The sequence below is a fragment of the Salmo salar genome, chromosome ssa17 (genome assembly GCF_905237065.1).
Source record: "Salmo salar chromosome ssa17, Ssal_v3.1, whole genome shotgun sequence".
In the NCBI taxonomy this organism is placed as follows: domain Eukaryota; kingdom Metazoa; phylum Chordata; class Actinopteri; order Salmoniformes; family Salmonidae; genus Salmo; species Salmo salar.
This window is the reverse complement of record NC_059458.1, coordinates 84,395,581-84,409,559: the sequence shown is the minus strand read 5'-3', so window position 1 is coordinate 84,409,559 and position 13,979 is coordinate 84,395,581. Positions and strand designations below refer to the sequence as shown.

The 13,979-nt window shown below is 46.6% G+C and overlaps 1 protein-coding gene across 1 annotated transcript in view; it reads right to left on the bottom strand.

Moving 5' to 3' along the window:
* LOC106595753 (serine/threonine-protein kinase WNK1) overlaps positions 1-13,979 on the bottom strand; it is a 160,993-nt gene that overhangs the window by 26,254 nt on the left and 120,760 nt on the right. The window contains 13 exon segments of the mRNA XM_045698673.1: positions 1,286-2,017; positions 2,118-2,256; positions 2,309-2,546; positions 2,941-3,093; positions 3,311-3,377; positions 3,463-3,490; positions 3,540-3,649; positions 4,004-4,120; positions 4,860-5,007; positions 5,168-5,247; positions 10,868-10,999; positions 13,197-13,232; positions 13,541-13,878. Of these exon segments, the coding sequence (XP_045554629.1) occupies positions 1,286-2,017; positions 2,118-2,256; positions 2,309-2,546; positions 2,941-3,093; positions 3,311-3,377; positions 3,463-3,490; positions 3,540-3,649; positions 4,004-4,120; positions 4,860-5,007; positions 5,168-5,247; positions 10,868-10,999; positions 13,197-13,232; positions 13,541-13,878 (2,318 nt within the window).

Below are 13,979 nucleotides of genomic sequence, written 5' to 3'. Positions count from 1 at the left end.
ATGCAGTGACTTAGACCGCTGCATCACTCAGGAACCCCAGGCCAGACATCTACCAGTACTCAAGGTCAGACATCTACCAGTACTCAGTCCTCTCTCAAGGTCAGACATCTACCATTACTCAAGGTCAGACATCTACTTGCAAAGTAGATAAAATGCCAGATGCGGTAGTCGTGTATTACTTTGTAGTAACCATTAACATATCCCATCTAGAAGCCATTAACCATTAACATATCCCATCTAGAAGCTGTTAACCATTAACATATCCCATCTAGAAGCCATTAACTATTAACATATCCCATCTAGAAGCTGTTAACTATTAACATATCCCATCTAGAAGCTGTTAACCATTAACATATCTCATCTAGAAGCTGTTAACCATTAACTTATCCCATCTAGAAGCCATTAACTATTAACATATCCCATCTAGAAGCTGTTAACCATTAACATATCCCATCTAGAAGCTGTTAACCATTAACATATCCCATCTAGAAGCTGTTAACCATTAACATATCTCATCTAGAAGCTGTTAACCATTAACATATCCCATCTAGAAGCTGTTAACCATTAACATATCTCATCTAGAAGCTGTTAACCATTAACATATCCCATCTAGAAGCTGTTAACTATTAACATATCTCATCTAGAAGCTGTTAACCATTAACATATCCCATCTAGAAGCTGTTAACCATTAACATATCCCATCTAGAAGCTGTTAACCATTAACATATCCCATCTAGAAGCTGTTAACTATTAACATATCCCATCTAGAAGCTGTTAACCATTAACATATCTCATCTAGAAGCTGTTAACCATTAACATATCCCATCTAGAAGCAGTGTTTGACACCATAACTACAGTGGAGGGTTTTATCAACTATATGGTGTGCTACCTGATATCTAGGGGGGATGGACACAGCGTAGAATAGAGTTGTTGGCATGCAACAAAAAGCACAGCAAATGTTCATTCAACAAAATGTTAGGAGACAAAAGCAGTTGATCAAGGAGGTTAACAGGCTGTTAAAGGTGGAGTTGGCACAATCACATGTCAATCATTTGATTTGATTTATTTAACCTTTATTTAACTAGGCAATAACTGTGTATGTCAACTATGTAATAATGATGTATAATTCTCCAAAAGATTACAAATACAAAATTACACAAACTTACCTTACACAGAGGTGTCATAAAAATCTTAAATGGTTGTTAACATACTGTATGTGTTATAAACAGTGCTCTTCAAGCCACATCTAATAAGCTAGCCTCCACATCCATGCTGACTGACTCACCGGTAACCTAGACAGAGGTGCTTTGGCGGGGGTAGTCTGGGTGTAGGTGGAAGGGGTCCCAGCCTGTCCCGGGGTGGTGAGGGGGGTCCCAGAGACATGCCCTGGTCCTGAGGAGGCCAGGGGGAGGCTGGAGGGGGGCCGGGGGGGTGCCTGTGGAGCTGGGGGTGGATGAGGGGCCGGTTGGGGAAGAGGTTCCCGGGACACCAGTGCCTCCGGCTGGGTCGACAGAGCCATCGGCCTGGGTGGTTCCACCGCCACCCAAGTCCATGAAGAGGAGCGAAGCTTCTTATCCAGCGTGTGGATGTCATCAATGCCCAGGGCCGCCTCACACTCCCCACACTGGGCGTGGGTCTGGTTGGGCATTGTAGCGGGCTGGGGATGGGTGTGCACCAGGGTGGGCTGGACCACGGGGATGGTGGTGGTGACGGGCTGTAAGGTAGGGACCGTGGCCCCTGGGGCTAGAGAAGCTACAGGCGAGGAGGAAGAAGGGAGCTCTGCACTGGGGTTAGCAACGGAGGGGGCTAGCAGGGGGCCTTGGATAGCTGTGGTGGGGACTACGGTAGCGGTGAGCTGGGGGATAGCAGTGGAAGGGACAGGGAGCTGCTCTGAGCTTCCTCCACCTCCGCTACCACTGCTACAGCTGCTGACCAGGGGGGCCGTGGCGGAATGACAAAGGACTGTCGTGGGTATGGAGGTGGTGGGACCACCAGGGATGGAGCCTGGGCCAGAGGTCTGGGGAAGGAGGCTGAGGTGGGGAGGGTGGGAAGGACAGCAGGGGCTGGGGAGACACAGAGGTGGCTGGGGCAGGGATTGGGGCTGTAACACTAGGTACGGAGGAGACCACGGGTTGGGTCACCGGCAGGGTGAGAGGGGCCTGGGAAAGGAGAGGCTGGGTAGCAACAGACTGGAGCTGGGTGGGGATGGGGCGGTGGCCTGGTGGATGGTTGCAGGTGGAGAGGTGGAGGTGGAGGCTGGAGGGGAGATGGAGACTGAGGGGGAGGGGAGGTCACAGAGGCCTCAGACGGAAGCTGAGCATGGGGGAGATGAGCAGAGGCTATAGGAGCAGTGGAGAAGACTGGGATGGTGGTGGCTGCAGCAGGGACCAGGACAGCCAGGGAGGCTATGTGGATGGAGGGAGGAGCGGTGCTGGGTCCTGGGTCGTACTGGCCCTGATTCTGTCTCATCTCTGAAAAGGCCTGCTGCAGGCTGACCGCTGAGGCCGACTGGGACAGACCCTGACCTGCAGCTCCAGCACGGGCGGCTGGGGAGAGAGAAAATGAGGGAGAGATGGGCAAGGAAACAGAGTGATAGAAAGAGATGTCAACACCAAACCCCATCACTAAGTAAAACAGTGATGTTAGCCATCACCTTTAAATCAGGCCATACACCACAGATGGGACACTGTAACTGAACTACTGTTACATAGCAACTAGACATTCATAAACATGTGATGTTTTTATTATTAACTTTACAATACATCAACATTTAGTCAGTCACAAGATCAGATGATCCCGGTTTTCAGAAACATGAAAATGTTATTACATTTGGATGCTGAATGCATTAACTTGTTGACTAATAAGATAACTTATTGGTAGGCTGTCACTGTGCGTGTGTGTGCATTCGTGTGTGTGTGTGTGTGCGCATGCTAAACTCACCATTAAAGGACTGTGAATCTTGTCTCAGTAGGGCAGAGCCTGTAGCCGCTGAGTCAGCAAAGAACTGGTCCTTGAGTCTGGACTCAGGCACGGGGCTGACTATAAACCTCCTGCCTGCAGAGTGGACCACCTGGGCTGCACAGGAAGGGATACCTGGAGATAGACAGAAATGGTAGGGTCACACATAGGGTTAATGCAAAATGGGTGCCTCTATTGAATTCAATACATTTGCATTTCTCAGCGAGGGAAAGTTCTATAATTCATGGTACAACAAATTGGACTACAGATGGAAAAATCTCATGCAAAACATGTCTGTCATTTTTTTGTAGGGCACCAATTCCCTGTGTGGACATTGTGTTGGTTGTTTTACCTGGCAACGGGTCAGATGTAGCAGGGATCTGTTGCAGCTGGAGGTCACTAACTATCTGGGAAACAATCTGTGACACAAGATGCAGTCAGAGTCTGATACAGTACAACACCCTATTACAATGATCCATGATGAAGTTACTTAAGCCAATGTACCTGGTATAGAAGGGATAACAATGATGCTCTTTCACAGCAACAACATGGAGGGAAAATGAATGGAGATGTCAGTCTACCTGGGTGTTTCCATCTTTCTCCAGACCCTTCTCGTCCGCCATCTCGATGACCTCACGGACCTGCTCGATGAACGACTCCCTCTCGCTCTCCAGTATAAAAGACTGGTGACCTGTAGTCACACACCAGGAAAGAACAGCCCTCTCAATCACAGTCCTCATTCTTCTCAGCATCTGATGGTTGGATTGATTCATCATTTCAGAATGGATTAATCAAAGTCAAAACACCCGGAAAATCTGGTGAAATAAAGCCTTTTCATTACTATCAGATAAACTCTCTGGACATGCCTGAGACAAATACCATCAGGGAACATCACAACAAGGTTGGGATTCTGGGCTACTGCAATCAAAGAGGGGAGATGGCTCAATAATGAGAGAGAGATAGAGGTGGGAGGGAGGGAGACCGCGAGAGAGAGAGAGAGAAAAGAGGAGGGAGGGAGTGTGCTCGTAATCTTTTCTGTAGTTACCATAATCTGTGCTATTTCCTCTGGGTTATCTCCGTCCAGATCAAACTTAAAAGTCACCATCTTTCTGTTGTGCGTTTCCAACTGGCACTCAGCTACCCTGTCACCCATGTTGGATATCTGGAACAAACAAAGGAACAGAGGCCAGAATAAGATGTGGATGAAATGAAAAGATGAAAGAGAGCAGCTCTTCAGATTCATCGACAGAAATCCCACAGCCTGTTTGAATGGCTCTGTGTCGGTCTGTCTAATCAGTAGGGCCTAAACGATGCTGTGTCAGGGAACTCAAACAGTCTGTCTAATCAGTAGGGCCTAAACGATGCTGTGTCAGGGAACTCAAACAGTCTGTCTAATCAGTAGGGCCTAAACGATGCTGTGTCAGGGAACTCAAACAGTCTGTCTAATCAGTAGGGCCTAAACGATGCTGTGTCAGGGAACTCAAACAGTCTGTCTAATCAGTAGGGCCTAAACGATGCTGTGTCAGGGAACTCAAACAGTCTGTCTAATCAGTAGGGCCCAAACGTGCAGGGAAGGCAACTCAGACCGGAACGGAACAGAGGAGTTACACACCAGAGACAGACATTCATCACATGCTGTATGCTCCAATTAGAGAACACTTTCCAAGAAAATAAAGCTTATTGAACTGAATGAAAAACAATCTCAGCTGGTGGGAGACAAGAGCACCGAGCACAATGCAACGGCTTGGGCAATTAAAAGGTTATGTAAATCAAAGTTTATAATAGGTAGGCCTATAATATATAAACAAAAATAACAGGCTTATTACAGGTGCTAAACACACGAATGAAAAATAATGTTTCATGTAGTATATATCGGTCATTTCCCCTGGGCTGACTCTTACATTTAGTACATTCAACTTTGCTTTGCCAATCTTGTCGGTGCGAGAGCGACTCCGTATGGAGCGCCGCTGGTGTCGCTTGATGGAGCGCCCCTCTTGTCTGCCTCCATCATTTCCATCGCTCAGACCGGACGCCACGTCAGAGTGACCGCTGAGTGGGACACAAACACCGTTAAAATTCATGATCTGAAGAATGAGAGCGAGACCATATGCCCAACAACCATGACTAATTATAAAATTAGAGATATCTTTCCCATCTCTTCTAAATCTCGATTTGTATATCTTTACCATCAGTTAAACATGTATCTTACCTCTCCATGGACAAGGGCACTTGTGGTGGTTGTAACTGTGACTGTTCCAATGACAAAGGCTGAGGAGCAGTCTGAGAGGGCTGGAACACACAGTACAGGAGAACAAAGGGTCAGAGAACTGTGTGAAACATGTTTTACAATAAAGAGAGTGCAAAGTAGTGTGGTCTTTGGAGATGAAAGGCTTCAGAAGGTATTGAGGTTAAAAAGAGAGGCAGAATATGAGACTTAAAAGCATGTGAGAGTAGCAGTATAAAGAAATATGAGTCGGCTCCCTTGTAGGTGTGAAAGTACTAACCCCACCATAACAAAATGTTTGACAGCATCTATGTCCAGAATGTTTCATCCACATCTAGCTACTTGTAACCATAAAATATATGACTAGACACATCCACAACGTCACACAACCAACTCAGGACTCATTTAAATACCAAACATACAGTCAAGGAAACACGCAAACCAGCTATGGTCAAAGAACTACTCTCCATCATCCATACGACCAGGCAGGGGGGACATGACGAAGGGGATTTGGCTGACCACAGGTACCTGGGGCTGGGCATCTCCTGGCGGCTCTGGGGAGGTGCTGGCTACGCTGATGACGGGCACCACAACGACCAGCGGCTGAGTAGGCATCATTTGGGGCGGCATAGGGGAGGCCGATGGTGCCGGCGGTGGATGAGTCACCAGAGTGGGTACAGATACAGAACCAGGTAGAGGATGAGCCCCAGGAGGCAGAGGTAAGGCTGCAGCTGCTATAGGGCTCTGTGGGGACACCAGGGCCCCTTGGGCTGCAGCTGCAGTAACCGGGACCGAGGGGCTGATTGAAGGCCATCTGTGCCACAGAGACAAGCCCCACTGAGGAGGGAGGTGGAGCCATACTGCAAGGCTGGGGGCGGGAGGAGGAGAGCAAGGGCGGGTCAGGTCAGGTTAGGACTGGCTAGGGTAACGAAGGGTCATGGGAACTAGGTTGGAGTGGGCGGATTATGGATGATAGAAATAGTAAGTCTACTTCTATGGGATGGATATTATGTTGGTGGTTGACTAAAGGGTGACTGAAGGAACAAAACTCAAGGGGATAAGAGTGTGTATGGTGGGTGTGACAGAATTGAACACTGTGTATACAACCACTAAACAAACAAAGTCAACACACAAAGCCACGCACCACAACAACATGCGACCAAACACCATGTTTCTCACAAATGGCATGAAACTGGATGTCATATGTCAAACCGAAGGTTCAACTGGTTCAACTGCACTGTGAGAACAAAGCAGTGTTAAGGTGTGGACAGGACACCTTATGAGGCCCTCTCCACTCAGTGGTACAACACGCCTGCGGTGACATCATGCTGTTGGTCACTAACGGACTCTAATGGAACAGCCATGGTCATCCATTAGACCTCAATTCACATTTATCAACAAACACAGACGACACTGAAGGACAGATACTTTTCTACTGGGGCCCAAACAACAACACCACAAGCGATACTGAGTGAGGACAGCTGATACTAATGGAAATGGACACACATATATTCACACACAAACACGTTCTACCACCCTAGTGGGGACCAGCAAGAGCAAGCTATAACAACAGCAGAGAGTGGTACCTGGACCAGAGCTAGCTATAACAACAGCCCAGTGAGTGGTACCTGGACCAGAGCTAGCTATAACAACAGCCCAGTGAGTGGTACCTGGACCAGAGCTAGCTATAACAACAGCCCAGTGAGTGGTACCTGGACCAGAGCTAGCTATAACAACAGCCCAGTGAGTGGTACCTGGACCAGAGCTAGCTATAACAACAGCATAGTGAGTGGTACCTGGACCAGAGCTAGCTATAACAACAGCCCAGTGAGTGGTACCTGGACCAGAGCTAGCTATAACAACAGCACAGTGAGTGGTACCTGGACCAGAGCTAGCTATAACAACAGCCCAGTGAGTGGTACCTGGACCAGAGCTAGCTATAACAACAGCCCAGTGAGTGGTACCTGGACCAGAGCTAGCTATAACAACAGCCCAGTGAGTGGTACCTGGACCAGAGCTAGCTATAACAACAGCCCAGTGAGTGGTACCTGGACCAGAGCTAGCTATAACAACAGCCCAGTGAGTGGTACCTGGACCAGAGCTAGCTATAACAACAGCACAGTGAGTGGTACCTGGACCAGAGCTAGCTATAACAACAGCCCAGTGAGTGGTACCTGGACCAGAGCTAGCTATAATAACAGCACAGTGAGTGGTACCTGGACCAGAGCTAGCTATAACAAAAGCCCAGTGAGTGGTACCTGGACCAGAGCTAGCTATAACAACAGCCCAGTGAGTGGTACCTGGACCAGAGCTAGCTATAACAACAGCATAGTGAGTGGTACCTGGACCAGAGCTAGCTATAACAACAGCACAGTGAGTGGTACCTGGACCAGAGCTAGCTATAACAACAGCATAGTGAGTGGTACCTGAACCAGAGCTAGCTATAACAACAGCACAGTGAGTGGTACCTGGACCAGAGCTAGCTATAACAACAGCCGTATCGGACCAGAGTTAGCTATAACAACAGCAGAGGAGTGGTACCTGGACCAGAGCTAGCTATAACAACAGCCCAGTGAGTGGTACCTGGACCAGAGCTAGCTATAACAACAGCCCAGTGAGTGGTACCTGGACCAGAGCTAGCTATAACAACAGCCCAGTGAGTGGTACCTGGACCAGAGCTAGCTATAACAACAGCCCAGTGAGTGGTACCTGGACCAGAGCTAGCTATAACAACAGCATAGTGAGTGGTACCTGGACCAGAGCTAGCTATAACAACAGCCCAGTGAGTGGTACCTGGACCAGAGCTAGCTATAATAACAGCACAGTGAGTGGTACCTGGACCAGAGCTAGCTATAACAAAAGCCCAGTGAGTGGTACCTGGACCAGAGCTAGCTATAACAACAGCCCAGTGAGTGGTACCTGGACCAGAGCTAGCTATAACAACAGCATAGTGAGTGGTACCTGGACCAGAGCTAGCTATAACAACAGCACAGTGAGTGGTACCTGGACCAGAGCTAGCTATAACAACAGCACAGTGAGTGGTACCTGGACCAGAGCTAGCTATAACAACAGCCCAGTGAGTGGTACCTGGACCAGAGCTAGCTATAATAACAGCATAGTGAGTGGTACCTGGACCAGAGCTAGCTATAACAACAGCACAGTGAGTGGTACCTGGACCAGAGCTAGCTATAACAACAGCACAGTGAGTGGTACCTGGACCAGAGCTAGCTATAATAACAGCATAGTGAGTGGTACCTGGACCAGAGCTAGCTGGTGTGCCTGGTAGAGATAGTAGAGCTGTTCTAAGCTGGGTGAAGGGGACATAAGAGAAGCGCCCAGCTCACTAGCACACAGCTGAAGACCACCAACCATGCATACAGACAGACCAGGCAGACCAGACAGACCAGGGAAGGCAGGCCAGGGCAGGCAGGTAGGCCAGGCCAGGGCAGGCAGGTAGGCCAGGCCAGGGCAGGCAGGCCAAGCAGCATGTCATAGAAGTGTAGTGAGTGAATGAAAGAGTGAGAAAGTCAATGGAATAAAAACAGAAAGAAAGCAAGGATGGAAAACTGAAGTGAGAAATGTGAATGTTAAAAAGCATTAACAAGAAACAAAACAGATTATACTCCATAGAAAGAGAATATCAGTATTATTTAAGAGATGGTTGTGTAATACTTACCACAGTGGACATGAGTTAGTCAAAGATGTTGTAGTACTTACTGAATCGGTTTCATAAGGGTTTGGTTTATTTTAACATTGGCTTTTGTGAGTGTTTGGTTTTTTTGGCAAAGTTGTTGGACTTTGAAGGCGATGGAAGTTCATGTTTGTACCCCTAATGTAGTAAAGCATCACTATAACTAATACCTCTATTCATATGCCTATGACTGAGAAAAGTAAACTCCTAATCACGTAACCAATGGCCCTGAAGGTTTTCCATCGATTGCTGAATTATTGATGGAGGTTTGGGTTTGTGTTACTGACTTGGATCAGACCAACTCTGACAGGCCTTCAGTGGACCCATCCATGGGTTTAGGTAAACACACTGGCCTTCAGTGGACCCATCCATGGGTTTAGGTAAACACACTGGCTCAGGGGGCTGTGCTAAACTCAGCAAAAAAGAAATGTCCTGTCAACTGAGTTTATTTTCAGAAAACTTAACGTGTAAATATTTGTATGAACATAAAAAGATTCAACAACTGAGACCTAAACTGAACAAGTTCCACAGACTCCTGACTAACAGAAATTGAGTAATGTGTCCCTGAACAAAGGGGGGTCAAAATGAAAAGTAACAGTCAGTATCTGTTGTGGCCACCAGCTGCATTAAGTACTGCAGTGCATCTCCTCCTCATGGACTGCACCAGATTTGGCAGTTCTTGCTGTGAGATGTTAACCCACTCTTCCACCAAGGCACCTGCAAGTTCCCGGACATTTCTGGGGGGAATGGCCCTAACCCTCACCCTCCGATCCAACAGGTCCCAGACGTGCTCAATGGGCTTGAGATCCACTGACATTCCTGTCTTGCAGGAAATCACAAACAGAACGAGCAGTATGGCTGGTGGCATTGTCATGCTGGAGGGTCATGTCAGGATGAGCCTGCAGGAAGGGTACCACATGAGGGTGGAGGTCTTCCTTGTAACGCACAGCGTTGAGATTGCCTGCAATGATAACAAGCTCAGTCCGATGATGCTCTGACACACCGCCCCAGACCATGATGGACCCTCCACCTCCAAATCGATCCCGCTCCAGAATACAGGCCTCAGTGTAACGCTCATTCCTTCGACGATAAATGCAAATCCGACCATCACCCCTGGTGAGACAAAACTGCGACTACAACAGGCCTACAAGCCCTCAGTCCAGCCTCTCTCAGCCTAATGCGGACAGTCTGAGCACTGATGGAGGGATTGTGCGTTCCTGGTGTAACTCGGGCAGTTGTTGTTGCCATCCTGTACCTGTCCCGCAGGTGTAATGTTCGGATGTACCGACCCTGTGCAGGTGTTGTTACACATGGTCTGCCACTGCGAGGACGATCAGCTGTCCGTCCTGTCTCCCTGTAGCGCTGTCTTAGGCATCTCACAGTACGGACATTGCAATTTATTTCCCCAGCCACATCTGCAGTCCTCATTCCTCCTTACAGAATGCCTAAGGCACATTCATGCAGATGAGCAGGGACCCTGGGCATCTTTCGTTTGGTGTTTTTCAGTCAGTAGAAAGGCCTCTTTAGTGTTCTAAGTTCTTATAACTGTGACCTTAACTGTCTACCGTCTGTAGGCTTTTACAGTCTGTAGGTTCATTAACTGCCTACCATCTGTAGGTTCATTGAACAAGCATGGGAAACAGTGTTGAAACCCTTTACAATGAAGATCTGTGAAGTTATTTGGATTTTTACAAATTATCTTTGAAAAACAGGGTCCTGAAAAAGGGACGTTTCTTTTTTTTGCTGAGTTTATATGTGGGCTTGTGTAAAATGTGTCTGTATGAATGCATACAGTATCTGACAGAATATGAATACATGAGTCTGTTACCTGTTTGTTTTTGGGGACCCTCACTCTAACTTGATTAAGGTGTGTGTGTGTGTGTGTGTGTGTGTGTGTGTGTGTGTGTGATATGAAATGTGTGCACAGCGTGTGGTTAAGTGCCAGTATTTGCATGTGCACTCTTTGTGTATGTATGTGTGTGTTGGTCCCTTACCTGTGTGGGCTGTGGTCCAGGGGGTAGCTGGGTCTGAGAGGGGCTCTGTACCACAGTGCTGCCTGCCTGCTGCTGCTGGGGCTGAGAGACCATGGGCTGGGAGGTGGGGGGGAGAGAGGCCTGCAGGGGGGTCTGGAGGAGAGACAGAAACAGTCAACTCATGACTAGACGTACATAGAAAAGTTAAAAGGGACAGTTCACTAAGTTTGTCAGATGTTTTTGACCTCAAAAGTCTAATGTTGAGATGAGTCTATGCCCCACACCAGCCTCAATCCCACGGATGGAAAAGATAAGCACAATAATTTAAAATAAAAATATCTGCAAACTTTGAGTGAACTGTCTCTTTAAGACCATATGCGTACTTGACACATATCAGTAGAGCTTCATAGCAAAAAACACCCCCATTATCTCACTGTAATTAAACAGTTGAACCTATCAATCAAATCTAGTTATGCTACAATTTGATGCTACAATTTGCCTTGGGGGCAAACATTCCCATCGATTCAAAAACATTTCTCTGGCGTTCGGCCATCTTACCTTGTGACTTGATGAAAAGCAATGACACACGTACTGCACAGGCTTAACCTACAGCTCATCTTTTTAACATATTCTATAGGCAAGGGTGAAGGGAAGCCGGAACGGTCCAGTACAGAGTACCGGCAAAAGAAAGTTGGGGTACGCCATACCGTTAAAACGTGAGTCTAACACAACAGTTAAAAAACATAGTGTGATAACCCTACAGTTTTCTTGGAATCTATCCATCATGTCAGTCACATTAGAAATGAGCCGATAGACTCCAAAATGTGGAGTGGTTCGAGGATAACACTGACATTTTAATAAGGCAGAGATGAGTGGCCGAGACCACGACGCGGATGGACAGCAGAGTAAGCATCAAATTCAGGCTACAAGACTTTTGTTGGCCAAATTATGACAATCAATCACCGAATGTCATTCATAACACTTTTTGGTAAGTCTCTTTGCTTTTATCAAACGGTATGCATGCCGGAATGATCTTAGAGTGGAGTAGCCTGATAGTTAGAAGAGCAACTAAAGTATGGACACTGAATGTAGAATTAAGTGTTCCTCTGAGTAAAATTTCAACCAAATGTTAATTTTGTTTCAGGAAGAGGAGTGATGCTTAGGGAACTGTTGTTTAGCCTAAACGTACAATTTCTTTCAGCGACATAAAAGCTGACAGTATTTCATTTTCAACCACATAAAATACCCATCCAAGACAAACTGAAATACTATCAGAAACATGTTGGCTCTTTTTCACAGCTTCTAATTTCTTTAGAAACCGGTCAAACTGATGTCATTTGGAAATCTCCGTTGGTCCCTAAATGTCCTCGCTGCGCGTGAGTAGCGGAAATAAAAGGAACAACTTTACCGATGTCAACTACTGTAGATTGTTGATGATGCATTGATCATTCTATCGCTGTATTGTAATATTCTGGTGAGCGTGGCTTTATTTCATATTCTGGACGAGCATCAAGTAATGACACAAGAGAAGCTGCATGTATCTAATTACAGACACAAGTTGACTAACAAATAACCTACCAAATGTCCGAAATTATAAGCAGAAAATATGTAAATGAGGTCTAACTATTTTTTCCCCCTGAGTAACATAGCCTAAATTAGCCTTTTCAAGTAACTGTTTGACAATCAGATGAAAACATCATGACTAATGTGGCATTAACACAGCCAAAAAGGCAGGCTAATACATTTTAAAAGTTAAATGACAAATCAATACTATTAGGCCCATAGAGATGCTATATGTCCTTCTATGATTAGGCCCATAGAGATGCTATATGTCCTTCTATGATTAGGCCCATAGAGATGCTATATGTCCTTCTATGATTAGGCCCATAGAGATGCAATATGTCCTTCTATGATTAGGCCCATAGAGATGCTATATGTCCTTCTATGATTAAGCCCATAGAGATGCTATATGTCCTTCTATGATTAGGCCCATAGAGATGCTATATGTCCTTCTATGATTAGGCCCATAGAGATGCAATATGTCCTTCTATGATTAGGCCCATAGAGATGCAATATGTCCTTCTATGATTAGTCCCATAAAAAACAAGTGCGTACCCACACACAGGAGGCCTCTGTACCAGGAAGACATTACATTACTTTCACCCCTGCTATACTGTAGGCAAATACACATCACAGCCATTTCACTTACAGTTCTGTTTGTTCGTGAGACAGCAGGAAATTAAATGTTGGATTGGAGAAAAGGGAAAAGCCACAAGACCCAAGAGATAAAGCAGACAGTGCGTGTGCGAGAGAGGTGCTCATATCAAAGTTGAATGTGTTGTTTGTCTACCTGCGGAGGGAGCGCTGTGACGTAGTAACCTCCATGCTAAAAGAGACAGACAACACAGTGTGAGAGAGAAAGAGGCACCACAGGGGCCGGGCCACGCCACAGCTTTCACACCACACAGGAGAGAATACTGTTCTCAAGATTAAAAACAGACAGACCAATCAAAACAAAAACACCGTCTGGCTGCCATGACGATGCATCTGTACTCTGAACACACAGGAGAGGGAGGATTGGTGTGGAGGATGTGTACAAGTTGGCCCTTTTCTACACTGGCAATGTCTCAATGTTCCCCTCTATGAGGATGTCCCAATCCCTTACCGGAGGCCTGAGGAGTGAGGGGGCCTTACCTGTTGGTGGGCGACGGGGACTGGCTGGGAGTTGGGGGCCAGAGGGTGTCCAGTGTTGGGCTGGGAGGTTGGGATCTGTTGCACCTGCTTCAATAGGATAGAGAGATAGGTGAAGAGATGGAGAGACAATATGGAGGGAGATAGAAATATGGACACAAGAGAGAAAACAAAACGTAAATTAAGATCTATTTGTGACTTTTGGACATACTGCACAGTACTGTATTGTAGCCTGAGCTTTGGCTCACTGTACAGCACAGTACTGTATTGTAGCCTGAGCTTTGGCTCACTGTACAGCACAGTACTGTATTCTAGCCTGAGCTTTGGCTCACTGTACAGTACTGTATTCTAGCCTGAGCTTTGGCTCACTTTACTGTACATACATACATACATACATACATACATACATACATACATACATACATACATAAAGTGTCCCCTC